The sequence below is a fragment of the Thrips palmi genome, unplaced genomic scaffold (genome assembly GCF_012932325.1).
Source record: "Thrips palmi isolate BJ-2018 unplaced genomic scaffold, TpBJ-2018v1 HiC_scaffold_17, whole genome shotgun sequence".
Classification (NCBI taxonomy): domain Eukaryota; kingdom Metazoa; phylum Arthropoda; class Insecta; order Thysanoptera; family Thripidae; genus Thrips; species Thrips palmi.
The window spans coordinates 3633492-3660722 of record NW_023144626.1 but is presented as its reverse complement, the minus strand read 5'-3'; the positions used below and the strand labels follow the sequence as shown (position 1 = coordinate 3660722).

Below are 27231 nucleotides of genomic sequence, written 5' to 3'. Positions count from 1 at the left end.
TCCCGCGGGTCGAAGGCAAGGCACTGCACTGCAAGGCTAGGCAGGGGGAATGTAAATGCGCGAAAACACAACACACTCGGCCAGGTTAGGAAGGGGCGCGCGGAGCGCAGACGAGCTGGCGACCACCGCGGCAGGCGGGCAGGCAGGCCGCCAGCCAGGCCGGGATAGGAGGGGACATTCTTTGAGGAACTAGCTCGAGATTTACAGCTTTACAACAGGTATCCCCCCGGCTTGCGTGAACGGCCCAGTCATAACACTCTTCTTGTTCTTGCGGTTCGTGCCATCCCTTGTAAATTGTTCCATTTGTCCCTGTGACTCAGCAGCAGCCCCCCAAGGCCCTCCTCAAGGCCGTCCGGGTGATGAGTTAATGTTCCGCGACCGGGGAATGGGTTGCGCCCGTTTTGAGGGCAGTGTAGGCCTGCCTCCCCGCGTCCCCGACACTAAAACGCGTCCCCCTTTCCTTCTTACTCAGTGTGTCTGTCCTCTCGCATCTCCCCTCCGCTCTCCGCGCTCTCCGCGCTCTCCGCTCGCGAAGCTCACACAATATCTCCTTTTATCATTGCTAAAAACGCTTTTACCTTTCATCAACTGCATCCACAGCCCTATTCTGCATCAGACAATAGGCAGGTTGGTCCCTCCGGGGAGCGTTTTTCTTCGGACCACAATGCGAGCCAAGCCAGTGGGAGAGAGAGAGAGAGAGAGAGCGCACAAGGGAGAGGAGTGGATGCCTGGCTTAGCGTGCCGGCGAGGCCTCCCATCCTCGCACCATATTGTACAGGCAGATCCAAAAGCGACGCGCGTGGGCCGAGACCACGCCGGCCGGCCTGCCCTGCCCTGCCCGGCCTGGATGATGGCCCATTACCCATGCCGGTCCCCAAGGCCCTCCTGCCGGACCGAGGCTCCAGGATCGGCCGATGCACGCACTGGTGGTTAGAATTCCGCCACCGGCCTTTCTCCGGGTCGCTTCGAGTCCCCTTCTAGGCCACCCTGTGGGCCCGGCAGGCCGGCAGGCCAGCAGGCCCGACAGGCCCGGCCGGGGTCAAAGACACTGGACACACCCCGGCCAGGCTTTCTCGGAAAGTGGTGCATGTGCCTTGCTCGCCTTGCTTTCCCTCCAACAGGGTAGTACACTGTGATAAGGAATTAAACGGGCGCGTAAGTCAATATAATCGGGGCCGGAGAAGGCACGGAGGAATGCGGTGTCGATTGTCCCGGGATGGCTTACGGTGTGTCGCTGCGCCAGGCTGCGCCAGGCTCCGCGGGGCTTAGCCGGCTGTGTTGACGGCCGCGGTGACGCCCTCGACGGCCAGGGTGGGGCCGGCACCGCCAGGATGCGGCCAGGACGCCGTCAGACCGTGTCACCTGCCGCCGAACATTTAATCAAACGGTGAGACAACGGCGCTGCTTGAGTTGTTTTGGGTGCTGGACGTGGTAATGACCCGTCTCGATCAAGACGCCGCGCTGCAGCTGGGGAGGTAAGGGTCGCCTCGCCACCCAGACGGGTCGCCCTGGGTCGGGTCGCCCCACACGACCCCAAGAGGGTCGGCTGCACCGCCCTGCAGAGCTGCTGCTCATTCCTTGTCAAAACTGTGGGAGCGTGGCGCGGCGTGGCGCGGCGTAGCGAAGGAGTCGCTGCCTTCTAGGAATTGGCAATTACGCATTGCAGAATCCTGTGCAGAAACACACGGCAGGGATTCTGGCAGCCCCGCCCCGCCCCCTGCCCGCCTGCCTGCCTGCTTTCGGCGCTCTGTCCCTCTCGCACTCATGGGGCGTCCCGTGTAGGTGCGAGAGAGACACACCGACTCTCGCCTGCCTGGCTGGGGCTCGCTCCTGACCCCGGCCGACCCACCCACACCCACACACTCGCATGCCCAGCAGGCCCAGCAGGATGTCCGTCAAAAGCACAGCGCCTACACTGCCAAAAAGGCCTGGGCGTGGTCCGATTCGCCCGGCCAGCCCGGCCTTGTTGGGACCGTTGGAGTGTGAAGGCACCCGGAGCCGGCAAGGCAGAGCTGGCAGAGCAGAGCCCCGCGAAGCCCATCTGCCTCCCCGCTGCCTGCGTGTGGGTGAGCGCGCTTGTTCCCGCCCATGTGTGTGTGTGTGTGTGCACAGTGCGACTTCAGGGAAAGAGACCACTTAAGAGGATATGGTACACCTCCCCAGAAGCAGCGTTTCCAGGGACGCGCAGGGACCTCTTTCTAACGCCGTCCTGGCCACACCGTTTGAGGTATCGATATGAAACTTGACACACGGGCTCAGAAGGGATCAATCTCAATGACGGTGCGTCCAAAAAATTTTTTTGAACGCCTAAGTTAGGCCCCAGGGCAGTCCAGTTCTGGTCCAACTTTCGTTCACAACAAGTCCTAAGAAAATAGGAATATCCAAAAAAGGGCCACGGCACGTTGTAGCTGCAACTTTGCTCTATCCAGAGAACTTGTCCTCATCTGCGTGCGGTCAAAAATAGAGATCAAAACCAGGTAGACGGCGGACCTCTGCACGGCGGATTTGAACATCTTGCGAAGTTTTGAAAAGGCACTGTCGCAGACGAGCTCTACTAACCCCGCCTCCCCCCGCCCACCCCTCCGGGCGGCCCGCCTGCAGCCCGCTGCTTTGTCTCTGCGCCGGCCCCCCCGCTGGCCCCCTCCTCATTCACGCGCCGGAGCCGAGGGTCGGCAGCGTGACGGCCTCGTTTTATGGCCTTGTACTCCGAGAGTTAAATTTTTGAACGGATGACTCTAGACTCTCAGGACATGAACCATTGCACTCAGCGCGTGTTCCTTGTGCCAGGCGAATCAAATTTTAATTTTCTACGATAATTTTGACCTTTGTCATTGTTTCAACAGGTCCGGGTCAAATGGTCGTAGAAACGGAAATTTTAGTTGCCTGTCACCAGAATAGCCCGCCAAACCTTTTCGTACAAGTTTCAAAACTAGAAAATGTCCCCTTTTACAAGTTTGGCCGTACAGCCTAGAGCCATAAATCGACCTGTCACGGTGCCGAACCTCTCGGGTGAGGGTGGGCAGCCCGACAGTCCCCATTCAGTGAAACAAAGTCGGCGACAACATGTGCGGGGCTTGGAGACGGTACAGCTCGTCGGCACAAATATTGCACCTCCTCTCTCCGACTAGCTCCAAACCCGCCGTGCAGAGGTCCGCCGTCTACCAGGTTTTGACCTCTATTTTTGACCGCACGCAGATGGGGACAAGTTCTCTGGATAGAGCAAAGTTGCAGCTACAACGTGCCGTGGCCCTTTTTTTGGATATTCCTATTTTCTTAGGACTTGTTGTGAACGAAAGTTGGACCAGAACTGGACTGCCCTGGGGCCTAACTTAGGCGTTAAAAAAATTTTTTGGACGCACCGTCATTGAGATTGATCCCTTCTGAGCCCGTGTGTCAAGTTTCATATCGATACCTCAAACGGTGTGGCCAGGACGGCGTTAGAAAGAGGTCCCTGCGCGTCCCTGGAAATGCCGCTTCTGGGGAGGTGTACCATATCCTCTTAATTGTTTCGCTATACCACTAATTTTCGTGGAAAAAATGGGGGGGCCTTATTTAAAAACATTTTGTGCGTGTCGCAGTAAATTGTCGCGTCTTCGTGGGACAGTGGGACCACCTCCCTCTGGCGGAGCGAGGGCAGGATCGAGTTTCAAGTGTACCGTGCGTGTGCGGCCGTGAGTGCGAGAGAGACAGACTGTGTGACTGTTCGTGCTTGTCGCGCGCTCCTCCACCGCGAAAATGCCCTAGATGTGAAGGGCAGAAGGGCACGGGGACGCCGGGCCGCCAGCGCGTCGCCGGGCTGGTGACTTGAACGCCAGAGTGGCGGGATAGGCACAGCCCGGCTCCGGCTCCGTCCGCGTGGCCCGGCTGCCCCGTGGCCTCGTCTGCTCGGCTCGGCTCGTCGCTTCGGTTGATCACTTCTCGGAAAGTGACTTTGCCTGGCGACACGACGGTAACCGCACTGCAAGTGCCGCGCCGCTGCGTCCGTCCAATGCTCGCTTCGGCGTAAATCCGCAGAGTCGTTTTCGACGCTCCGTCTCTCTCGCGCCCACGCGACACGCCCCGTGAGTGCGAGAGAGACGGAGCGGCTCTCGGAACCAGTGTGCAGGTACACGGGCGAGACGCGCGCGCGACGTGCCCGAGAGCGAATTATCCGATTTGCTGAGTAGTTTTCGCTAAGTGCCATCGCGTTTGCCGGAATGCCTTTTGGCAGCAACTGTCGTGTCGTTGTGACAACGGCACCGTAAACCGCGCCAACACGCACGCACGTTTTTTTTTACCGGGTAACTGCACTAACTGCATACGAGGCATAAAATTATTTTTGTGACATTACCGCTAATTTTATTATTATTATTATTTTTGAAGTACCGAACGGAATGGCGGTAAGGTGTTGCGAGGCGGCAGGCGGACTCCGAACAACATTCGCTTGTCCGTCTCTCTCGCACTCATGGGGCGCCCCGCGAGGGTGCGAGAGAGAGGGAGGGAGGGAGCGCGATGCACCGACGGTTCCGAAGGGGTGCGCTTGCTTCGGCTCGGTTGCATGTCGAATCACGGTCGTTTAGATTGCGTTGCGTGCGATGCGCCGCGTGTCTGCGTGCGTGCTGCGTGCGTCCTGCGTGCGTGCGTGCGCCGACACGAGCGTGCGCGGCCACGGCGGCCACGCCGGCCAGCCAACCAAAATGCCGCGCGCCTGTCTGTGTCTGCGGCCTATCCCGTTGGTGTATCGCGTCATCTCGTCACGTGAGGCACGGCAGCCAATTAGACGTCGAGCCTGGCGGGGCTGGCGGGGGTGTATGTCACTGTCCGGAGCAGGGGAGGGGAGGGGGAGGCATCATGGAGACATCGTACTACGTACTACCGCCGAATAATGTAATAATTGGGCGCCGTTTTGGAACGTGTTCCTCAACCTATCGTTGTCGTCCCCGGGGGACACAGGGGGACACACACTGTGGGACACACGATGAGTCAAAAAGCTTGGGAAGCAAACAACAGGCGAGGCTCCTCCAATTAGAAGACCGGTGCAATTTGGTTGGCCGGGTCGAAGGGGGTGGCGACCGCCGAGCGAACGCGCGCCTCAGACCAGTTTGAGGCGTCGCGTTTGGGGACGGTTTGGGCCCGGTGGTGATTATCAAATTGGACTGGAGTCGGACACACGAGGGCACCACCGGAGTGCTTTGCGTCCAACGAGGAATCCATCGGTGTGTTCGATTCGAGTCCTGTCGGAGGAATGTGTCGAAATGCGTCCGGGCCTCGCCGGCTTGGCCCGAACTGGTCGTCGTCGATCCCCGACCCGACCCGACCCCACACTGTAACGGACGCGGGCGACGGCGATGCTCGCGGCGACGGCTTTCGCGGCCTACCCGTGCGAGCGTGTGTGTGAGCGCCTGAGAGTGTGTGCGTGAAGGCCGGCAGGACTGTTGTACAGTCACGTGCGTTCGACTGGGTGACGAGCACAGCGTTCGCAGTGCACAACGGGAGAATCTTGATGTTTGCCGTGGCGAACTGCACCGGCGTGTGTATGCAGTGCGGTTTCGCGTAATAGATTTCGTTCCCGCGCGACCCGGCCGCCGCGCCACGCCACGCCGCGCCACGCCTGCCCCGATCGGGTTTCACATTAGTAGCGGCTTGTGTAGCGCGGTAGCGAGCCTGCCGGCGGCCACGCCCCGTTCATGATAAAAGTTGGTTATCTTGATAATTACGCATGGCGGCGCTGTGCCGAGCGAGCAACGCGCCGGTCGCTTTTCATTAAGTTTTTGATGTCTACCTTTCCTTTTAACAGCCGCGAGGGGCGCCGCCGCGTCCTGGGGACGTGCGGGCCCACAGTGGGCCGGAAGTCCGGTGGAGGCGGTCGGAATCCCGGACGCGTTTCGAGCTCCAGAGTCGCCAAATGGGACTCGAGCCGAACGTGTGACCCCACCAATGGATTGCTCTCCGAACGAGGAATCCAATGGTGGGGTCACACGTTCGGTTCGAGTTCAAAACGCATCCAGCGCGTTGGCCGCGTGCGCCGGTCGTCTGGCCCACTGTGTGCCGCGGCCAGCCAGGCCGGTGGTGGTCCTCGTTGTTTTATGGGGTTTTTGTTTTCCGGGAACGAGGGAGGTGAGGCGAGGCGTTGAAGGTGGCGATGTTTGTGGTCTTACATCATCGCACGCGCGCCGTGCCGCGCCGTGCCGCGCCGTGCCGCGCCTTGGGGGCGATTGATTGAATACCTGTCAGCTGTTTTTGTGCTCCTTTTGTGCGGCCGGCGGATTATGGTACCGCGAGATTTTTGGCAAGAAAGAAAAGGAATCATTGGCGACGATAAGAAGCGAGATGCAGATGGGAGTGAATGCATGATGGATGAGGCCGCCCACCCCGCCGAGTGTCTCTCTCCCTCTCTCTCGCACCCGTGGTGCGTGCCGCAGGGGCCGCAGGGGTGCGAGAGAGACGGCGCGTCTAGGGTCAGGGCCTTCGGGGCTGAAAGGCTGCACGCCGCGGCGCGTCGATTGAGCCGTCAATGCGAAAGACGTCAGTTATCATTTTGCCAGTAGATTTGTCCGGCGGAGCAGCGAAGCAGCCAGCAGCCAACGGGTTGGCATAAAAAGCGTGCATAAATTTCCCCGCGCACGACAGATACGGCATTCGGCCGCATAGGAGTTCGCGCCTCGCGCCCCGTCTCGCTCGCACTCACGGCGGGGTGCGAGAGAGAGAGAGAGAGAGAGAGAGAGAGAGAGAGAGAGAGAGAGAGAGAGAGACCTGCTGTGTCAGTGGCTGGTCCATTGAGCAGGTTGTCCCATCACTTTCCCTGGACCTAACGGTGTTCTGTTTTCTGTTTCAGATTCGGCAAGAAAAGCCATACTATATTGCAGACCCCGAAGTCGATTCACTTGTAAGTACCACTCGGTTTTGTTTTCATCACAAATATTTATTTTTTTGGCTGGTAGGGCGCAACGCCTCGATACTGTTATGAGACAACAGGTCGCCTTTTACGTTTAGTTTCGTTTTATTTTTTTCTTATCCTGTTTCGTCCTCTCTTTGAAATCCTTCGCTGTAAAAGTCGCTCCGTGCTTCGGGAGGCTTTTGTCAGAGACGCCTTGAAATGATCCGGACGGATTGAATAGTGTACCCGCGCGCCGTCTGTGTGGTGTAGCGTCTGTTCCGCCCAGTGTGAAGATGGCGGGGGAGGGGGGGGGGCGGTCGCTTGAATGGCCCAATGACGCTATTGACTGGCGGGTCCAAGGCCGCGGCGCGGTTGGGCCATACAGTGTAGTATGCCATACCCACACAGTGACGCGAAGCCTGGAGGAAATTTGAACCAATTTAATTTTTCGTGTAAAATTATTCTCGCGGGATGTGCACGGCGCTGTCACTCGGTCGGCCGTGTTTTTGTTTTCGACTTTCTGTTTTCAGGGTATCTGCTAGCCTTGAAACGTTTGATATGAAAGAGCGCTGGTGAGGCAGCGCCGCGCCGCGCCACCAGACCATCACGCCACGGGGGGCCGTCTGTAAGCGGCACGGCCTTGGGGGCCTCGCGCAGCCTCGCGCAGCCTCGCGCAGCCCCGCCAGCCCCGGGAGGCACAGCGTCGCACAGCGCTGCGGGACGGTCCCCGGCTGGCTGGTAGCGTCATTGTCACTGGGGCTGGGCTGGCTGGGCTGGTGTGGGGGTGTGTGGAGTGTGTATGGCGTGGTGCGCCACGGCCCGGGCGGCGAGGGGAGCCGAGCGGAGCTGGCCGCGACCGCGAGCCCAGCCGAGCCGCGGGCCGGAGGCGGAGCCGAGCCGGTCCAGAGGCCAGTGCGAGGGTGGCCCGGCCAGGCGCAGGCAGCGCAGCCCCGTCTCGTCCCATCCCATCCCCCGGGACTGGATTAATGTGATTTATTAGTGTTTCCTGCGCCGCGTCATACATGACCACAAATCCCACACAAGGAGAGCGAGAGAGACGGAGCGAGGGACGCTTGCCCTGCTTGCCCTTCCCTGGCCTGCACTTGCACTTCCCCGCAGTGTCGCTGTCTCTCTCGCACTGCCCGGGCTGCCCTGGCAGTGCCTGGCATTGCCCTGGCGATGACGCTAAACGTCCACAAATCACCGGCAATGGCGCCTCCAGATCTCGGCCTTCCTCTCTATCTGGCCGCCATGGGGGCCGAGATTGTGGTCAGCCTGCGAGGGCGACCGCTCTGCCTCTCTCGCACCCTCACGGAACGGCCCGCGAGTGGGAGGGAGACAGCGACACTGTTCAGCTTGCCGTGGTGGCCGCGTCGTCCTTCGCAGCGCCAAAGGAGTTCGATTAGCCAGCCAGGGGGAGTCGTCGGGGTCCGTCGCAACGTAGTACACTCAGCGCCAAAAAGATCCAAGAGGTCACAGCAAATCGTCTCATTGTCCTCATTGGGGCCAGGTGTCTGAACTTGGAACAACAAGGTATGCCAAACGTACCCAACTAGCTTTCGAAAGTTTTGTGGATGTGAACGTACACTGCTGCCATTTTCAAGTTGTTGAGCGGACTGTACTTGGTGCTTGTTGGTCGTTGCTGTCCCTTCGTCGGTCAGTGCGTCGTCGCGGCGGGCCACCCTCGCAGAGTGCCCCTCGGGGGCCCTGGCTGGCCGGGCTGGCCGGACTGCCCTGGCTGGTAAAGATGGTATCTGTCCGTGTCGTGCGGCGAGCGGCTTTGGCGGGGGTGGCCGGTCGGCCGGGGCCGTGGGGCTGCGTCCGGTGGCCCGCGGGGGTGCACAACGCTGTCACGGACCGCCCGCCCGAACCGTCGCTCCGTCTCTCTCGCACCCCTGCGGCACTCCCTGCGAGTGCGAGAGAGACGGAGCGCGGCCATGTTCTGAAACCGCGCCTTGTCCGGCCGCCAGCACTTATTCGGCAGATAAAGATAATTGTCGTTTCCCTGCCTTGCCTGGGCTTGCCTGGGCTTGCCTGGGCTTGCCGTCCGTAACCCCTTCGGTGCCTCCCCTCTCTCCCTCTCTCTCTTTCTCTCTCCCGCCACTTTTACTGCAGGCCGCCGAGATGCGTATCTGCGTCCACTAGGCCACACCTACTCGCCGGCCGGGCACGCCGGGAACTCGCACGGCCATGGACATGGACGCCATGGCGCACGGACGCTACAACATGATAATTTGGCCGTGGTGCCCGCCCAGTGTAGTGGGCCCGCCTGGCTGGGGCCCGCTCGCCCCGCGGCGTCGCCCCGTGGCGTCGCCCCGGCCGTCCTGGCCGTCGAGAACGCCGTCATGGAGGACGGCGTCGTCGCGCACCTCGTGGTGGCGGTGCGCGGCCCGTGTGTGGCGTTTGCGAGCCTCGTCGTCGTCCTCCTTGTTCGTCATCTCTGGCTGCTCGCGGCGTTGCCAAGTCGTCTGACGGCGACCCCGCCGCGCTACGCCCGGCGACGCCCAGCGACGCCGCGCCGGCCAGGTTTGGCGAGGCGACGCGGCAACGCCGCCGCTCGCCTTGTCCAGCCGGTCCGACAGTCCGACGGACCGGGCGCGCGGGCCACGCCGCGCAGCCACGCCATGCGACCCAACCGAACCGAACCGCCTCTGCCCCGCGGACCCCGCGGTGTCCCCGGCGGCGTGGCGGCGCGGTGGAGGACTCCCGGGTCATGGGACTGACTCCGCGCCGCTCCGCGCCTCGGACGCCCTCCTGGAGGCCGTCCGCGCCGTCCGCGATGACTTCATAATTGCCTTGGTTCTCAGGTGCATAAATTGTGAATGGAGCCTAGCCGGCGAGGTACCGCCACTGGAGCCCCGAATCGCCGAGTCTAGGCCGGCAAGCCGCGGCAGGCGATGGCTATCTGGCGCATCATTATATTACACGCGCAGTAATTAGACGCTATTTACATACTCTTTTTCTTTTCTTTCGATTTTAATCGGGACCGACGCTCGAAACAGCAAACAGCTGATTTGTTAGTGTAGTACCCGGAGTCGGTTTTTTTTGGTCGCTGAATTTTGCTCCGGTTTGGTCGGTTTGTTTTCTGCTGCTGGCCTATCTAACGATCGCCCGACGACAGTCAGTCCGCCCGTGTCCGTCCATCCCTCGCCGTCAACCCTTTATCTTGGCACACCCCGCACTCCCGCGGTACACGCAAAACCACTTTGTCGCGAGGGAGCTGGTGGCGCGAGGCACACCGCGCAGCATCGCGGCACCGTCAGCACCGCCGCGCCATGTCTGTCCAGATTCACGGGGCTCTCGACTCTGTCCAGCAGCCAGCACACCGTCACGGCCCGCCCCACGAGTGCGAGAGAGACAGCCCACATACCACGCATGCAGGCCGTCGTGCGGCGCGCCGGCGCGCGCTGCGTCCGCCTCCCGGTGGTCCGATGAATTTCTCATAGTGTCTTTGTCGGCGGAGAAGGTCTGTTGACATCACCGGTGCCGCCATTAGCTGCCGATGTATCATTAGCGATATGGCTCATTTATTAACATAATTAGCCGCCTATTTATGAGTGTACCGGCCGGGCTGTGTATACCGCCCCGCCCACGTGGTCCTGTACAAAACACACTCACACAAACACACACACGCACACACACGAGCGGGCGTGCCGGGCGTGGTCCGTTTCTGATTGAGTCGCTAAGAGCGGAGGCGACTGGGCAGCAGGGCTCTGATATGGTGCATGCGAAATGATGCACACATATGCTCTCGGCTTGCGTGGACCCGCCCCGCCCCGCCCCGCCGGCCTGGCGCGGCGTATGTATTTGTTATACGCCCCGCCCACTTGCGTGTAAAGGCGTACCGCGGGGCGGGGCGGGGCGGGGCGGGGCGGAAGCCTTGCTGCAGCAGCCTGCTGTGTCCGCGCGCTGGACGCGGAGGCCAAAAGCAGGGACAGGCTCGGTGTGTGCGTGTGTGTGTGTGTGTGTTGCACCGGGCCCAGAGCCACGCTGATCCATCATGAAATGAATCAATCAGTCATAGCCGCGGTGATCTGGTTCCTAGGAGGCGAGGACCCCGGAGCGAGCAGGTCGGACGGGTTGGTATCGGTGTTGTTGTCCGGACCTGCTCGGCAAGGAGCCCCTATTCGCGCTGGGGGCCCCACGGCCCCTAAGGCACGAACGAAACGAAAGCGGAAGTATGCTTGGCGCCGCACGGCCCCTCCAAAACTACACTCCAAAAAAATTCAAAACAAATCTAAATTACTAAAACTCTTTCAACGTTTTTGTAGTACAACAATCTGCAGGAGAGATCAACTGGAATACAACGCTAGTCGAATCTTTAATTTAAAATTATGATTTTGGTGTGTGTGTTGTTCTGTTTGTGACCGTCACCGGTTGCAATGAGGCTTGCGCCCTTGTTTAAGGTTGCTCTATACTAATATGTGTGTCCCGCTCTGTTGCAGATGGTGCAGGCGATACAGGTCCTACGGTTTCACCTATTAGAACTCGAAAAGGTGAGTGCACGAGTGCGAGGCTGGCTGCTGGGTCTGGGGGGCAGCCAGCGCAAGGCAGGCAGGCAGGCAGGGGTGCAATATATCCGCGGAGCACGCAGGCGCCATTGCGCGACGCGATAGGCATTCCGGGACGACATAGTTTTCAAGTCTTCCGTCTCTCTCGCACCCCGAGAGAGACGGCGCGTTCGGAATGGGGCCGCGTACGGCGCGCGCCATCGCGATTCGTCCGACATTAATTCCTTGTCCACATCCCTCAGTTATTGCAAGCGGGCTGCTCTCGGCCCCATCCCATCGCCGGGCCTGCCCGGGCCGCCCTCTGATTCGTCACAACGCCCCGTCGCGTCGCACCCCTCTCTCTCGCTCCCTGGCCCGCCCCTGGCCCGCCCCACCCGGAGGCCGGAGGGGTGGCGCTGACGCGGGGCGTGGCGGCTCGCGGTGGCGCGCCGGTCCTATGCAAGCTCGACATTCTTGTCCGCGTCGCCTGCCCCCGTATTAAATAAACGTCGCCGGTCGCGGGGAATTTTTGCGTCGTGTTAGCTCGGAATGACGGTGCCTTATTGAAACGGGGGAAGGGGTTCATTTTCCGACGGGAGTCTTGGCGGGCGCGACGACGCGGCGACAGTGACAGACAGGGGTTGCACGTGGATATGCGTTTTATTAGATTGTGCGCGCTGCCTGCTCGGTCTGCCCGGCCCGGCCCTGCACCGCGCGCTGACGGCCACCTTCGCTAGAGGCCTAGTCGGAATGCGGCGCGGCGCGCAAAACATGGCCGATGCGCGACGGCGCGCTCGCTGCCGGTCTGCGTCTGTCTGGCTGGCCTGGCCGTCCCTACGCCGGTCGCGCTCCCGCTTGATTAAAACTGTAAATCAAGCGGGGCGTTTGGCCCAGCCGAGCCGGACTGCGGACTTCGGGTGTGGTGACGAGCCGCCGCAGTGGACCAGGGCACGGGAAACTCCGGCTGCGGTGCCTTCAAGTCAAAAAGATCAAGTCTGTAGGGCGCGACGCCGAAGCGCGAGAGAGCCAGCTGGCGGCTGAGCCATTGGCTGAGCCATTGGCTGGGCCATTGGCTCGGGCCTTCACCCTTGCAGGCCGCCGTTTGCACCTGTCGCTGGCTCTGGCTCTTGCCGGCTTTGGCCGGCGCTGCCGTTAGAGGCTCGCGTTGACACACTCACACACTCGCAGCTGGCGGCGCGGCGGGCCGGGCTTGGCCGGGCAGGGCCAGCTGCCTTGTTAGCTCGCCGATACAACCGCACTCCTCCCGGAGCACATAAAGACCCCCGACGACGTGGCCGTCGACCGGGCCGAACGGGGCCCTGGCCGCCGTGCGTGTGGTCTACCCGGCGAGGGGCAGCCACCGCCCCACAAGCAGGCAGGCCGACCTCGCAAATCAAATCTCGATAATGAGGCCGAGTGGTGTCCGTGGTGGACGAGTCAGCGGGGCCGGCCGGGACGGGACGCGACAGGGAGACTCATTATACGTAACATGTCAAGCGGTCGGGCCGTCGGGCCGGCACACTGGTTGTTTTGTCGTTCTACGCGACTTCCGCCCCTCTCTGCCTCGGCTCTGCCTCGTGTGGGCCGACCGGCTCGGCCCCCAGAATTCTTTACTTTTGGAATCCATTTCGGTGCGTGCGTGCTTGTGTGTGTGTGTCTGTGTGCCGTCGGGAGTGTGTGCCGTGTTTTTGCCTGGCACCGCGCCCAGGAGGGATCGGGCTTGCCTGTATGGAAATGCGTTAGGCATTTTTTATGCGTCGGTTTGATTCGTCGTTTGGGGTTTGTTTTTATTGGCGGCCCCGGTCTTGTAGGCAGGCATGGCAGACTCGCATGAATTGATTAGCTAGCGTTTTTGTTCAACTGGTGTGGTGGCGCGAGGGGACTCATGCTCGCAGCGACCCGCCGTGCGCGCGCAAGCTTTCCAAGAAAAGTGTCTAATTTTGAACTGTTTATTTTTTTCGCCCGCAGGTCCACGAGCTTTGCGACAATTTCTGCCATCGGTACATAAGCTGTCTGAAGGGCAAGATGCCCATCGACCTCGTCATCGACGAGCGGGACTCGTCGAAACCCCTGCCCGAGATGGGCAGCTCCACCAACGGCACGGACACGGCCCGCTCCAACGCGGACTCCACCTCACACACCGACGGCGCCAGCACGCCGGACGTGGTAAGTCGACACTGTAAAAACGTGTGCTGGTCACTTTATGACGAAATAGTGGGCCAGATTTGCATCACTGAAAGGACGAGAGTTTCGTCGCAAATTTAGGTGGCTGTTTCGTCAAAAGCTCCTACAGCGTGTCAGCCAGTCTTCGCCATGAGACAGGGTGACGGCCAAAACGAAGGCGGAAATGGTGCGGAAACGTGGCTGCACGTGGCGCTGCAGCAGGCCGCGACACTGGAATGGAAACACTCCAGGTGCAGTGGTGTGACGCTGCAGTCGCTCTCTCTTGCACCCATAGGAAGTGAGTGCGAGAGGGACAGAGAGTGTGCTGCACGGAGAGTCAGGGCCGTGTGCCTTGACCTGCGCGCCATCTCGATGCCCCCGACGTCATGCCTGCCGACGTGTCGCGGGGCTGTCGCGGGGCTGTGGCGGCGCCTGGCTGCCCGCGCTCGCCTCGGCTCGGCTCGGCTCCGCGGTGCAAGACTGGTTTGATTGGTCCCCCAGCCTCGCGTCGACCGCCATCTTGACTGTGATCACGCTGACCAGGCAGGCAGGCACCGGGCCCGTACCACTTGCAAGCGCCGGTTCGAGCGGAGCGCGGCGCGGCCGAGCGCAGCCGGGGTGTGCCGCGGGCCGGCGAGGGCGGGCCGCGCCGAGCCGGGCCGCGCGACGCCGAGGCCGGGAGGCTGGCTGCACTTTCCTCCTTTTTGTGCGTCCGCCGTGTTCCTTCTTGTAGATTATTCATCGATTTAGCCGGCGGCGGAGTGATATTGCATTGTTAATGCGCTGGGACGGCCGGCACGGCCGGGACGGGTATGGACGGCGTTGTATACAGATCCCCGCTCGGCGCGCCACGGGCCACGGCAGCCACGACGCGGCAGCTTAGCCCCGCGTCGCTCCGCCGCTTGGATCGCTGCCGTAGGGCTCCGTAGGGCACCGAAGGGCAGGGTAATTATACTTGAGTGCTTTTGCGTGGAGCGTGCGGCGTGCGTCCTATGGGCCGCAGCCAGTAGTCTCTTTCCGAACGGCGCCTGTCTCTCTTTCTCTCTCTCGCACCCCCAGGGCGTTCCGCAGGGGTGCGAGAGAGACAGCGCGACGCTGTTCACAGCGGGGGGTTCGAACGGGGGCCGCGCCGCGCCGCGTCGCGGGCGAGGTGAAGCCCGGCGTGTAGGCGCTGCGCGCGCTGCGAAGTGCACTCACCGCGTCGGTCGGGACGCACGCAGCCGTCGCTCCGTCGCCGTGCGGGTGCGAGAGAGACAGGCCGCGGTCGGCCGAAGGCTGAAGGGCACGCTCAGCTACCCGCAAATAACCGCAATTTTGTCGCGCCAATTTTCCGGGGCGGTGACTTGCGTTGGGGCAGGTGCTCTCGCTCCACTCCCTGCTTGCTCCAGTTTGCCGACATGCGAGGCACGCGGACGGGCCGACGGAACGGCCGGGGCGGTTGCATCCCATTGAATCACCGATAGACGGCAGTGAGGGCGTGGCGGGGCGGGGCGGGGCGGGGCGTGCCAAGGCGTGCCGCGTCGCGCATGCAAAACACACGCGAGATGTGCCGCGCCCCCGCCCCGCCGCGCCCCAGTGCCATTCCCCCAAATAACTTGATCGGAAAGCGTACAAGCTTTGTCTTGCTTTTATTGCGCTCATCGGCCTGCCTCTGCCCCCGCCTCCCCCGAGTCGGTGGCGGACGCCGGGGACGCGGGGACGCCGGCGACGGCGGCGGCAGGGGCGTCTCAGGAGACAGGGGTGGCGTGGGCGCCGGGCGCCGCCACTGGTCGCTCCGCTTTGCCGCTCGGCTCCGCTTGCTGATATTGAATAAGTTATTGGCGGGTGGTGTGGTCCCTGCCGGACTGGGGCGCCTCCCTCACTGACGCCGCCCTGTCTGTCCGACTGTCCGTCTGTCCGTCCGTGAGTGATGCGACACATCTGCAAATTGACACCAATTACAGAGCTGTGCTGCTGTGCGCGGGGAGTGGCCGTCGGTGGGGGACTTTTCGCTCCCGCCTTCGTGTTTGCTTTTTTTTTCGGGGTCTTTTCCTCTCCCACTCTGGCCAGTGTCCCTCCAAGCAGGCCGGCCAGCCCGAGCGCCTCGATGCCGTTCCCGGTTTTGTTTGTTTTGACGCTTTGCGCATTTCTGCGCGCAGTCGCATTAGCAGGCGGGGCGGAAAGTGGTTCTTTGACTCCGCTTCTGTCGCGCTCCTCTCCGGCTTTCGGGTTATCGGTGGGAAATGCCCGGTCGAGGGTGACCCCGTTCGGAAGACAGCGACCCGGATGCGGCCCCCGTGGCGGCGGTGACCCCCGTTGTCGTGATGCACCCCCTGCTGATGCAGCGCGGCGCTCGGCGAGGCCGCGGGGTGGCCGACGACGCCCCGTCCCCGTCGTCGCGGTCGTGCCGGTCCGCCTGGCGCGGCGCCAGCGTCGTTAGGACCTGCGGCGCGTGCAGACAAACACACAGTGAAGCGACGCGTCGGGGGTGGGGGCGCGGCGGACGGAATGGGCAAGCAGGCGGTGGGAATCGAACCGTGGACTCTGGGCACGGCGCTTTATCTGTCATGTACACGTGTCTATCGCCCAGGCGACGCTCTCCGTGAGGTTGGCGGGAGCAGAAAGGGGGAGAGCAGGGAATGGTGCTTTCTTATTCGTTTGCCAGGACTGTACTGTACTCTCTCTCTGCTGACAAACTATCTCCTCGAAAGGACGGATTTTCGTCACGTTTGTCATTCAAACAGAAATCCCAATTTGTTGCTCGTGTGTTCCTCTTCGCTTGGCGCGCGATGCCTGCGATATGTTTCCACTTTATCGTCCACAAACAAACACGACATGTCTGTGTGTGTGTAGCTTGGATCACACCTCATAGGCGTGTTATCGATGTCCTTGCTACCGTGCGTGTCGTTTATGACCCGTCGACAAGTAGTTTATGTCGACACTCATCGTCTGGCCTGGCCGGCTGAATTAATTGTGGCCAGAACGACGAGTTAGTTCTTTACTCTCACGCGCGCGGGGCGCCGCGGTGCGCGGGGGTTCGACGCGGCGCGCCGACGTTTGGCGCCTTCCCGTCGAGTTTCTTGCCGCCACGCGTTTCGCACCTGAGCGCCAACAAGGTGGCCGTCTCCGCCCCTCCCACCTGACTTTCCAATTTACTTGCCACGTGCCCCCGGATGATGGCTTGCTCGTTGTTGACCCCCTCCTCGTTCGCACCTCCCCCCCCCCTCCCCCAAACAGCCCCCACCTTGTCCCCGCCCCTTCTAAAACACTGTTATTATCCGAGGCGCCGCGCTGCGCCGCGCTGCAGGCCGATTCGAGGACCGAGTCGCTCTGTCTCGCTCGCACTCGTGCGGCACCGCATGGGCATCGCGCAGGGGGTGCGAGAGAGACGGAGCGACGAAAGCACTGTTCGGAATGTGCCTGGCGGCCAGTTGCCGGCCGGTCTGCCGCCCCGCGCGCTCTGTTGCAAGTCCGCGCTCTGCCCCGCTCTGCTCTGGGTGCAAGTGAGACGAAGTGGGACGAGACGCCGGAACAGACCGGATGATTTATGTGGCTGTGTTTTTATCATAATCGCCGTGCAGCTGTGTACGCCCTGTGATTTGCCCCGGACGAGGATCGCAACGGGGGCGGGGCGGGGCGGGGCGGGCTTCGACGGGGACCCTCAGACTCCGCGGCCTCCACTGCGCCGCCGGCCGTCCCAGCCAGCGCGGAGCCTGCAGGCTGCCTGCAGCCTCCAGCGAGGTGGGGGCTGGAGGCACGCTGGAGGCACGCTGGAGGCACGCTGGAGGCCGGCCGGTGAAATTGGTTCGCAATTGCGGGGTGGTGTTTGTTGTTGTCCGGGCCGTTTTTCATGCCCCCGTTTTGCTACCCCTGCGTGCCACGCGACCTCGCTCTGTCTCTCTCGCACCTTGCAGGGCACCCCGTGAGTGCGAGAGAGACAGGGCGACGACATGGACTCACGGTGGCGGCGGCTCGTGCTGTACCCGGCGGGACAAACCCCTTCCCTTACTCCCAAAAATAGTAATTGTAAATAATTTCCCCTCATTGAAACGATTGCGTCAACCGGCTGGGTGCAACGCTTATCACGCGTTTCGTAACGCGGCGCGGATTAGCGCGCTTTGCTCGCGGTGCCGGATTATTCCTTGTTCTTTCCCATTCACTGCTCGTGCACTTAAGATAAGGGCCTATCTAAGGCCCCCCGCAGCTACCGTGCTGCTGCGTGCGAGGTAGGCGGGGTGTGTGTCTGCAGAAGCAGCCTCGTCACCCTTTGGGGGATCGATTTGCGTGACTGTACGGAGGACGGCCTCTGCGGCAATCGCATTTGAATTTCCGATTGGCGTGCATTAGGCGCCCCGCGCCGTGTCCGCCTTGCGTCCAGCCAGCTCATCCACGCCAGTCCACGCCAGTGCGGCTTGTTGTTGTTGCTGCCGTGCCAGACAAAAAGCAAACTAGCTGGCTGGCCCATGTCATGGGGCCCGACGTCTCTCCCTTCCCCCCCCCGGGCTGCAGCAACATCGTAGCGCTCTCTCGTCGTCGTCCTCCTCCTCTTCTTCATCTCCTCGCCCATTCCTCCACGCCTGCATTCTCGAAGCGTCGTCCCTTTGATAGGTGGTGCAGGTACCCGCCTCGATTTGACTGTGTTTTTTCCCCGTGTCCTTGCTGCTCGCCTCGGCCCTCTTAGTCCCCTGCAGCAGACGGATGATTCCGAACGCCGCGCGGCTGTCGCGTCGCTCCGTCTCTCTCGCGCTCCCTCGCGGGGCGCCCCGCTGGGGCGGTGCGAGAGAGACGGAGCGACGGATTCGGCCGGCGTGCTGGTTGATCCCACAAATACCGGCCCCGGATTGTTTTCATTGGCCCCCTGCTGGCGCTCGATCCCCGCGCCGCCCCGCGCCGCCCCGCGCGTTGCGTGGCTCGTCGTTTAACGCCGTGTTGCAGGCAGAGGCAGGCAGGCCGATTGGCCGCGCAAAAGGGTCCTTGCCAAACGGCGCCAAACGGCCGAACGGCACAAGGGCTTGCAGTGTAGGCGGCAAGGCGGCACGACGCCAGGCTTTGGGGATATTGGTCCGCCTCGGCCTCCTCGGCCGGCCGAGTTGAGGGCCTCCACCGCCTCCTCCTCGCTCGATGCCTCGGTGATAAGCGCGACGATGAATCCGAGGGAATTCCTCGAACGCTCTCTCTCTCTCTCTCCGCCCCGCAGGCTGACTCGGAGCAGTGTCGCTCCGTCTCTCTCGCACGCACGGGGCGTACCGTATGGGAGCGAGAGAGACGGAGCGAGTTTTTGGCGCTTTTTGCTGTCCGTGGTGGGCTTACGCCGGCTTACGCGCGGCCCCCGCGGCCACGACGCGGTGTGTCCGTGTGCGCAAGGAGAGGCTCGCGTCCCGCGGGAGTGCTGAGGCCCTTTTCGAACGACTTCCTCTGGCGGCGCCGCGGGCGGAAACAAGCACGGCGATTTAAATAGAGTCCAGTTCGGGGAGCGGGGAAAAATGATAATTATAAAAAATTGTTTGGAGGCGCGTGTCTTTGTTTGACAGTTCGATGCCGTGAAATGCGCTCTCCGAGTCTGGCCCGGCGTACCCACGCGGAATACAGAAATAGAGAGGGGCAGGGGGAGCTAGCCCCCCCCCCTCTTCCCCTCTCCCCTCGGCCGACCGTCCCGGTATGCGGTGAACCCCACAGGGTTTTAGTCGGAGATGAGTTGCTTGTTATTTTTTCTCTCTTTAGCTATCCTCTTCGCTCTTCGTCTCTCCTTACCTTCCCTACCCGCCTAATCAAAAGCCAGTCGTGTGTGTGTGTGTGTGTGTGTGTGTGTGAGAGAGAGAGAGAGAGAGAGAGAGAGAGAGAGAGAGAGAGAGAGAGAGAGAGAGAGAGAGAGAGAGAGCCAGCGAGTATGTGTGTGCGAGTGCTGCTCTCAGGTGGATCTGGCCCGCTCGCCGGTTGGGTCCCGGTGAGACACCACACTGTGGACCGATTATGCAGTCCCTTGCGATAACGACCGTGATGACTCACGCCCCGAATTTTGGTCCCCCGAATTGACTTGAAAATGGGCAGACGACGTTAGTTTTGTTGGCCAGGTCAGTCATCGTGGCGTTTTTTTTCTCGCGAGCCGCTCGCTCGACGCGGTGCCGTGCGCGGAAAGACACCGGCGCGGTCAAGGTTGCCGTGTTGCATGAGTGCCTCCAGCGTGCCTCCAGTGTGCCTCCAGCGAGGCAGGCTGGGCCGCAGTGCCCCGCCTGAGTCTCGGCCCCGCGCCCCTCGCCCCGTCCTGTGCCCCTTCCGCCTCGCCGTGGTCGTGTGCATGTGCGATTATCTACCAATCGGCCGCCCGAGCATTTTGTTCCAATGTCAACAGCTGTAGCCTCGGCGCGCCTCGCTCCTCTGTTCTCGGTGTGCAGCGTCCCGGCTCGGCGCTCGGCACACCGGGCACGACCCCGGTGGGGCTGGCGGGGCTGGCAGCCGGGCGGGTGGAGGCGCGAATCTGGGTCAGGCCTGGACGTCGCCGAGCATGGCGAGCATGGCCTGGCACGGCCCTCGCGGATTAGAGGGCCGAGGCGCCGAGAGATTAACAAGCAGCTGCTAATCCGCGCGGACTGATTGCGCAGCCCGTCGCTCTGTCTCTCTCGCACTCGCGGGGTGTCCCGCAGGTGTGGGAGAGAGACAGAGCGACTGTTCGGAACGGTGAGCGCGGCCGGGATCAGTTGTTTTGGACGAAGGCGGAGACGCGACGGAGCGTGGTGGGGCCGTGACTCGCAATGGCTGCGCACTGTGCCTCCTCGGCCCTCGGCCCCGCCTCACCAAAACAATGCTGAGAGCGTCCGAGCCATTTTTCAACGGGCCGGGCGCGGCGCGGCGTGGCACGGCCCGCGGGACTCCTCGCCATGCCCCTTGTAATGAGTGGTTCATCGACCGACGCGGCGCGGCGCAGCACAGCACAGCGCAGGGTCTTAGCCGCGTTCGAGCGCGGCCGAGCCACGCCGAGCCGCGCCGAGCCGAGCCACTGCAACGCGGTGTCAGCTGCCGCGCCGCACCGCACCGCGGCGATCGCTAATGACGACTTGGCAAGGCGAGGCGGTTCGTTCGGACCGTTCGGCCCGCGAGGCGAGGCGAGGCGAGAAGGTGGCGGCCCCTCCACTGCGAGGCACTGCACTGCGAGGCACTGCACCGCACGCCACCGCAGCATCCCGGCCGGCCTTTTAATTGTCTGCTAATTGGCGATCGTTCACGGAAGTATTTTTATTGCGGCGCTGCATCGCGGAGCCCCGTGACGCCCCGCACCGCCGCGCCCCGCGGCGTGTGGCCACACCTAGGCCTAACGCACCGCATTGTTTGAGGAGCCCGTGCGTGCGTGCGTGTGAGTGCGTGTGTGTGTCCCGCGTGATTGTAAATTATTCGGAGCGCCCGGGCTGCCTTTATGTGGGCCATAATCTTGTTGAGGGCAGGGCGTCAGGGAGTCCGGGCCGGGCGTCCGGCTCGGTGTCCGCGAGGTCCGGTGCGCGCTGGCCGCCCTGCCTGGCCCTGCCTGGCCCTGCCCCCTCCGGAGGGCCCCTCGGAGAGCCCCTTGGCGAGGCAGTAAAGGCTGCATTCCACCATTCCAGCTTTACGGGCCGCACAGCTTCGATGCCTCAATACGGGGCGACGGGGCTTTCGCGTCTTCCTGGCGGACGGCCTCGACGGCCTCGACGGCCACGGCCGGGGCGTCAAGACAAAAGTGTTACAGCCACCTTATCGGCGTAAACTCGTGTCTGTGTGCTTTTACGGCGCCAGGGCCCCGCAGGGCCGGGGGGGCGGTTCCGGTTGCGGCGCGTCGACGACGGACAGGGCCTCGAGCACCACCGCGACGATCAACGCCGCGATACCACCCCCCGAGACCACGGACAGCCACTTGGTCGACGGTCACTTTGTCGAGCACCCCCGCCAGCTTGACGATGGCCAGCACCTCGACCACGTGATGACCGGCACGCCACTGTAGGGGCCTCCCTCTGCACTCCACGCACGGCGGGCGTGCGTGTCGTGCGCCACGCGTCGCGTCGCGTCGCCGCGGTGATCCGTGATCGAGTTTTAATGTATTCCTGCGTCGCCTCACTCATCACTGTCGAGACGGTGTGGCCGTGGCGGCCCTGGCCCTGGCCGTCGGCGCCGAGGTGTCGCGTCGCCACCGCCGCGGCGTGGGCGGTGCGCGACGCCTCCTAATCAGCGTCCAGCACACTGATTCCGAGAGGCGGTTCCGTCGCTCTGTCTCCCTCGCACTCAGGGGGCGGCCCGTGCAGGTGCGAGAGAGACAGCGGCGAAAACGCGGTGGAGGCCCGTAGGCCGGAGGGGTGAACGGCCGTAGCACGGTCGTCGCGTTCCGAACGGTTTGAGCGGGAAACGGCGCGGTCCGTTTTTGGGGTCCGCGTCGTGAGCCGCCACTGGTCAGTGCGACGGCCATCCCGACGGCCAGCCCGCCCCTCTCTCCCTCTCCCTCTCTCTCCGTAATAGGATTTGCGGAATCGGCCAATTACTCGTCTGCCCCCGGTCGGGCTGCGGGGCCTGCAGTGGCTGTCTCTCTCGCACTCGCGGCGCGGCCGCGCGGCCCCAAGGGGTGCGAGAGAGACAGAGCGACTGGGCGCTAACGGGCCGGGTTGGCGTTGGCGCCTTCGGCCTGCGGGCCTCGGGCGCGGTAAGCTCGGCCTAGGTGCGGCGGCGCGGCGCGGCCTGCATGGCAGGATGGCAAATCGCGCGGTGCGCGTAAGCTGATTTGGCTGTGGAAGCCCCGCAGCCCCGCAGGAGAGCGGGCCGGAGGGTACCGGAGGGTGGCTTGGCTCCGCTTGGCTTGGCTGCCATGCCGGCGATACAGTGTTCGGCGCGGCCTTTCCGCCACCGATGTTCAAATCGACGTCGCCCTGCCCCGGAAAGTGTTTGTCTCTCTCTTGCGCTTGTGCATCCCGTAGGGGTGCAAGAGAGACAAAGCGCAGTTTCCGAACCGCGCCTTTGCGGCCTTTGACAGTGGCGTTGCTTTGGCACTGTGGCGCCCCTCGCCCCCCGCGGGGCTGCGCAAGTGGCCACCGCACCCACTGGCCGGACCGGCGGACCCTTTCCGCCACGCCGTTGCGAGGTTGCGAGGGCCCCACCCCCGCAGCCGGTAGCCGCTATTTTCGAGGCGATGTTTGTACACTGTACTCACTGTACCGCTGCCTGGCTGTTCTGCGGCCCCGCCCCGCTCGTTGTCGGCCTCTCTCTCTTTTTTTAGGTGTGGGTGTGCGTGCGTGTGTGTCGTATTTACCGAGCATGACATGTTCCACCGGGGTGAACGCCGGCGTGGGTGTGTGCGTGTGTGGGTGTCGTGTGTGAGTGTATGTATCGCGGGCAAGGCGCGATTAAGATTTATTTTTGGCGAGGTGCAGGAGGCAGGTAAATACAACAATGGCGCCTTGAGACACGCAGGGGAGGGCCGCAACGGCCGCCGCCCCGCCGCCCCGCCGCCCCCGTCACATCGGTTCCGCACACGTGTACCTGTTCACACACCGCTGTATGCACGACACAAGGGTGGCCCAGGGCGGCCCGGCACCCTGCCGCCTGATTCCGGACGGTCGCTCTGTCTCTCTCGCACTCGCGGCGCGTCCCGTGTGGGTGCGAGAGGGACAGAGCGACACTGTTCGGGAAGGCTGCGCCAGGGCTGCGCCGCGCGCCCCGTGGCCACGCCGTGTCCGCGGTGGCGCTATCACGCGGTGGGTGCCGGGCCGTGACGGCCGTGACGCGCTCCCAGGGGAGGGGAGGAGGGGGGGGGGCGGGAGGGTGGTCGATGTGGCGCACCTCCACCTCCTTCCGCGTTCTAATTGATTGGTTTAGAGCGCGCGCAACTTTGTCGCGAAGGGGTGAGCGCTGCCTCCGCCGTCGTCTTAAAAGACTTGAGCGGCTAACGGCGCGCGAAAATGAAAATGGGAAGTCTGGGGGAAGGGAGGGAGAGGGGTGCGTCGGTAAGCACAGTTGGCGCCGTGTTATTGCGCCGAGCCTCCCGTTTAATAATAAAAGATGCCTGTAGTTCCGGCCATTAGATCGTCGGCGGCCACCTGAGGCCCCCTCCAGCGCCGCCACCCCACGCCGCCCCGCGCCACCCCACAGCGTGCGTCCATGAAGCCGCCGCCATTGGCGGATGCGTATTGATTTTAATACCGCGCCCGTGTCTTTGTCAGAGAGTTGGCACCCCGCCGTCGTCGTCGCCGTCGTCGTCGTCCTGGACGGGGGCGTGGCCGACGTCAACGTCGCGGAGGAGCCTGGCCCGGTGGTCCGTTGCCGGCCGCCCCGGCCACCGCCCGACCGCGTCACTTTATATTCTGTTTTTCCGTGGGCGTGGCTCGAAATTCGAAATTCGCAGGGCCCTTCTCCCGGGGGCTCAGCGCCTCGCTATAAATCTCTGCGACAAATTTAATTATGCCCGGAGCGCGATAAGAAGTGGCGGCGCTGTCACCCTTTCCTCGGCTTCCTCGGCTTCCTCGTCCGGCTCCCCGGTTCCCTCCGGATCCGCTTGGCGGCGGCACGGCGGCATGGCGGCCCGGGCCCCACCGCCACGCCGCGGCCCGCTGCCGGAGCCCTCCGCAGTCCTCCGGGGAGAGCTCAGGGCGGGAAGGGGGACGCAGCGGTGTTCCGGTTGGGGATTAGGGGTGGGGGCGCCGCCGGCTGCCTGGGGCTGCCTCTGGCTGGGGCTGCCGGGGGCTGCCTGGGGCTCTAAACGACTCTTTTGGGGTAGAAAACTAGCGCGCCGGGCGGAGGCAACCGAAGGGCCCGCACCACGCCACCTTTACGACCTCCACGACCTCCACGTGTACCCCACGTGTGTGTGTGTGAGTGTGTGTGTGTGTGCCCGCGCGGCCGGCGTCGAGATGGGGACTTGTTGCGTACACGCTGTAATTGACAGCTCCCGTCTTGCTGGTGACGAACCCCCTCTTCTTGGTGGCGCGCTGCTGCTGGCCGCGCTGGGCCGCCTGGGCCGATTGCGGTCGGACGCTTGTTTGTTTGCTTTGGATGAATCTCGCGCTACGTCGCCCTCCGCGATCCGCTTCCCTCCCATGTGGAGCGGGGCAGCGGGGCGGCCTCTCTACCCCTGGCTGCCTGGCTGGCTGCCTGCCTGGCTGCCTGCCTGCCTGGCGGCGCGCGGCGTGCCAAACAAATCTGCAGCTGCCCGAAAGGCCTTTGTCCCGAAACAATCACCCCTCTCGTCATCCCCCTTCCTCTCTCTGCACCCCGCCTCCCCTCTCTCTTCATCTCGTGGCGCCGCCGGCCCGCCACCCGCCAAGCCACCCGCGGCGCGCAAGGATGACCGCCCCGGTCGCCCCGGCCCGACGAGGTCGTCGAAACACCCAACTTGCACCAGCAGTTTTACAAATGCGTGAAACTACCTAACGGAAAACCTGAAGCAAAGTGGAAATTTCTTTCGGATTTCACTCCCAGACATCCATGTGTTTTTATTGCGCTGTGAAAGCTAGGGTGGTTTTCGTTTCGAAGGCATCGGGCCGGTGGTGCCGTGGTGGCGCTTGGCACACCGTTTGACGGCGACCCTGCCGGCAGTCGGCTGGTCCACTGGCAGTCTGCTCGCCCCGCCTCGCCTCGCCGCGGCGCGTGATCTGGCGGTGACAGGGGTGGGTGTGCCTCGGCGTGCCTCGGTGTGCCTGTCACTCGCAAGACCCGGCCGCCGGCACGCGTGCAGGCCGCGCGGGCCGCGCACCGCCAGGCCAGGGGGAGGGGGAGGGGGAGGGGCGCCCACCCCGCGCCCCGCCGCCATGGAGATGGAAATTTTGGGTGGCAAAGTCTGGGAAATGGAAGCAAACGCGCGCGCGTCTGCCGGCGTCGAGGCGCTGTGCGCTTCCGCGGGCAAACTACAGTGCACCCCCCAGCCCGCCGACGCCCACCCCTGGCGGCGTTCATGTGGGTGTGTGTTTGGAAGTGTGCGCGTTTGGTCGTGCGTGTTGACACGTCGATGAGCGGTCAAGGTTCCCACGCGGCCATGCGTTGTCGGGGGTGCGATGACCACCACGCGCCGAAATTGCACCTGCACTGTGAGTACACGCGTCGGCCGACGTGTTTGTAAATGGCGGGGGTCGGTGTGTCGTTGGCGAAATGAGCGACGCCCGGCGACGCCTGCTGGCGGGTCGTCGCCGTTTTACACACTCCGCCTTGCGCGTGTGTGAGTGTGTGTGTGTGAGTGCGCTCGGCCGAGGTGTACGTCTTGTGCGCTGGACATCGTTACGGCCGACTCAAGTGCCCTTCGGAGGCCCTGAGGGCGTTTGCGTCCATGCAGCGCGCACAGCGCGCACAGCGCCCCGCCGCGCGCGAACGGCGTGTGTGGGAACTACTGTACCGTGGACCGCGCTGCAGACGGGGCGGGCTGCGCTAACGCACCCTCTAGACCCCGCCACGCCCCGCCACGCCCCGCCACACCCCGCCGCCGTGCGTGCTGTGTAATTGGCAGGGACTGGTGGCACGTGCGAGAGTGTGTGTGTGTGTGAGAGAGAGTGTGTGTGTGCACGTGGGTCACTGCGATAACTGCATAGACGCCTGCGGTGATTCTACAGTGCGGTAAACGGCGCGTCCGAATGCGTGTGCTGACCAAGCTGACCAATGCCTTTTTCTCTTGTTGCAGGTAAGTCTGCCTGACGGCGGCTGCGAGGGTCCGCGCGGCCGGTGGCGGTGAGCGCGGATCGCGGTATGTTGCGAGCCCTGCCCGCCAGTACACCGCTAGTACGCCGGCCTGCTGATAGTGTGCTATCGCGCGCGCCGAGCAGATAAGGAGATTTTTCGACAACACGTGTAATGACGAGTTCGGACCGACAATATTGATTCTAGTGGCTTATCGCACCGTATCGGTGTGGGAGGGGGAGAGGGAGGGGGGTACTCGATGTAAGGAAGCGAGTAGTAACAAGTGTCGCCGTGAGAGGGCGTCTTGGGTCTGGGGGCGCCGCGCGTTCCTCGAAGTCGTCCGCGACGTCCAAACAAACCCAGTGGCGCTGCGGCGGCGCTGCTGCACTGCGAGATGCCTTTGACGTGCCGCCTCGCCGCGCGTCTGGCCGGCCGGCGAGCGCATCGGGAGCGCTGTGTGTGTTTTTAATTGATTCCCCGAGCAGCAGCAGGCCGCTCTCTCTCTCTCTCTCTCGCACTCGTGGGGCGTCGCGTGGGGGTGCGAGAGAGACGGAGCGAGGAAGACGACGCTCGTCCTGCAGTGTGTGTACGCTGGAGTGGCCCTCTTAGCCACCCCGCACTCTTGACTCGGCCATGCTATGCGTGTCTTGCGATTAGAAAGCACGCCAAGAGTGTGCGTGTGTGTGTGTGTGTGTGTGCGCGCGTCGAGTGCTTTTGGCACCTCGCCTGCCCCAGTGGTTTTGTTGTTAACAATATGCGCGCGTGCAGGGCCATGGCCCGAGGGGGTGGGGGCAGCGGAGAGAGAGAACCCCTCCTCCTCTTGGTTCCAATTGAAATAATCAATCGCTGCAGTAACCGTGTATTTTTCTTGGCCGCCCTTTGCTTACGATTCACTTACCCGTCCATCCCCGCAGCTGGGCTGGCTCACTCTCCCAAAACACGGGCAGGGCGGCGGGCCGCTGCACGCGCACGCACGTCCAAATTATGACTTACACTGTGCCCACCCATTTTTCGGGTGCCAAGTGCTGTAATGGGCGAGGCGGGGTACCCGGAGGCCCAGAGCTCCGGGTCCGGCCTTGGGGGACGAGGCAGACGGGGGCCTGGCGGAGTGCAGGCCGTGGTGGCCGTGCTCGC

At 63.1% G+C, this 27231-nt stretch overlaps 1 protein-coding gene across 3 annotated transcripts in view; it reads left to right on the top strand.

The window, feature by feature from the left end:
* LOC117643744 (homeobox protein homothorax) overlaps positions 1–27231 on the top strand; it is a 135841-nt gene that overhangs the window by 23620 nt on the left and 84990 nt on the right. For all 3 annotated transcript variants that reach the window (XM_034382813.1, XM_034382814.1, XM_034382812.1), the window contains exons 4-6: positions 6815–6865; positions 11302–11352; positions 13315–13512. In XM_034382813.1, coding sequence (XP_034238704.1) covers positions 6815–6865; positions 11302–11352; positions 13315–13512 — 300 coding nt within the window. The remainder of the gene's footprint in view (positions 1–6814; positions 6866–11301; positions 11353–13314; positions 13513–27231) is intronic.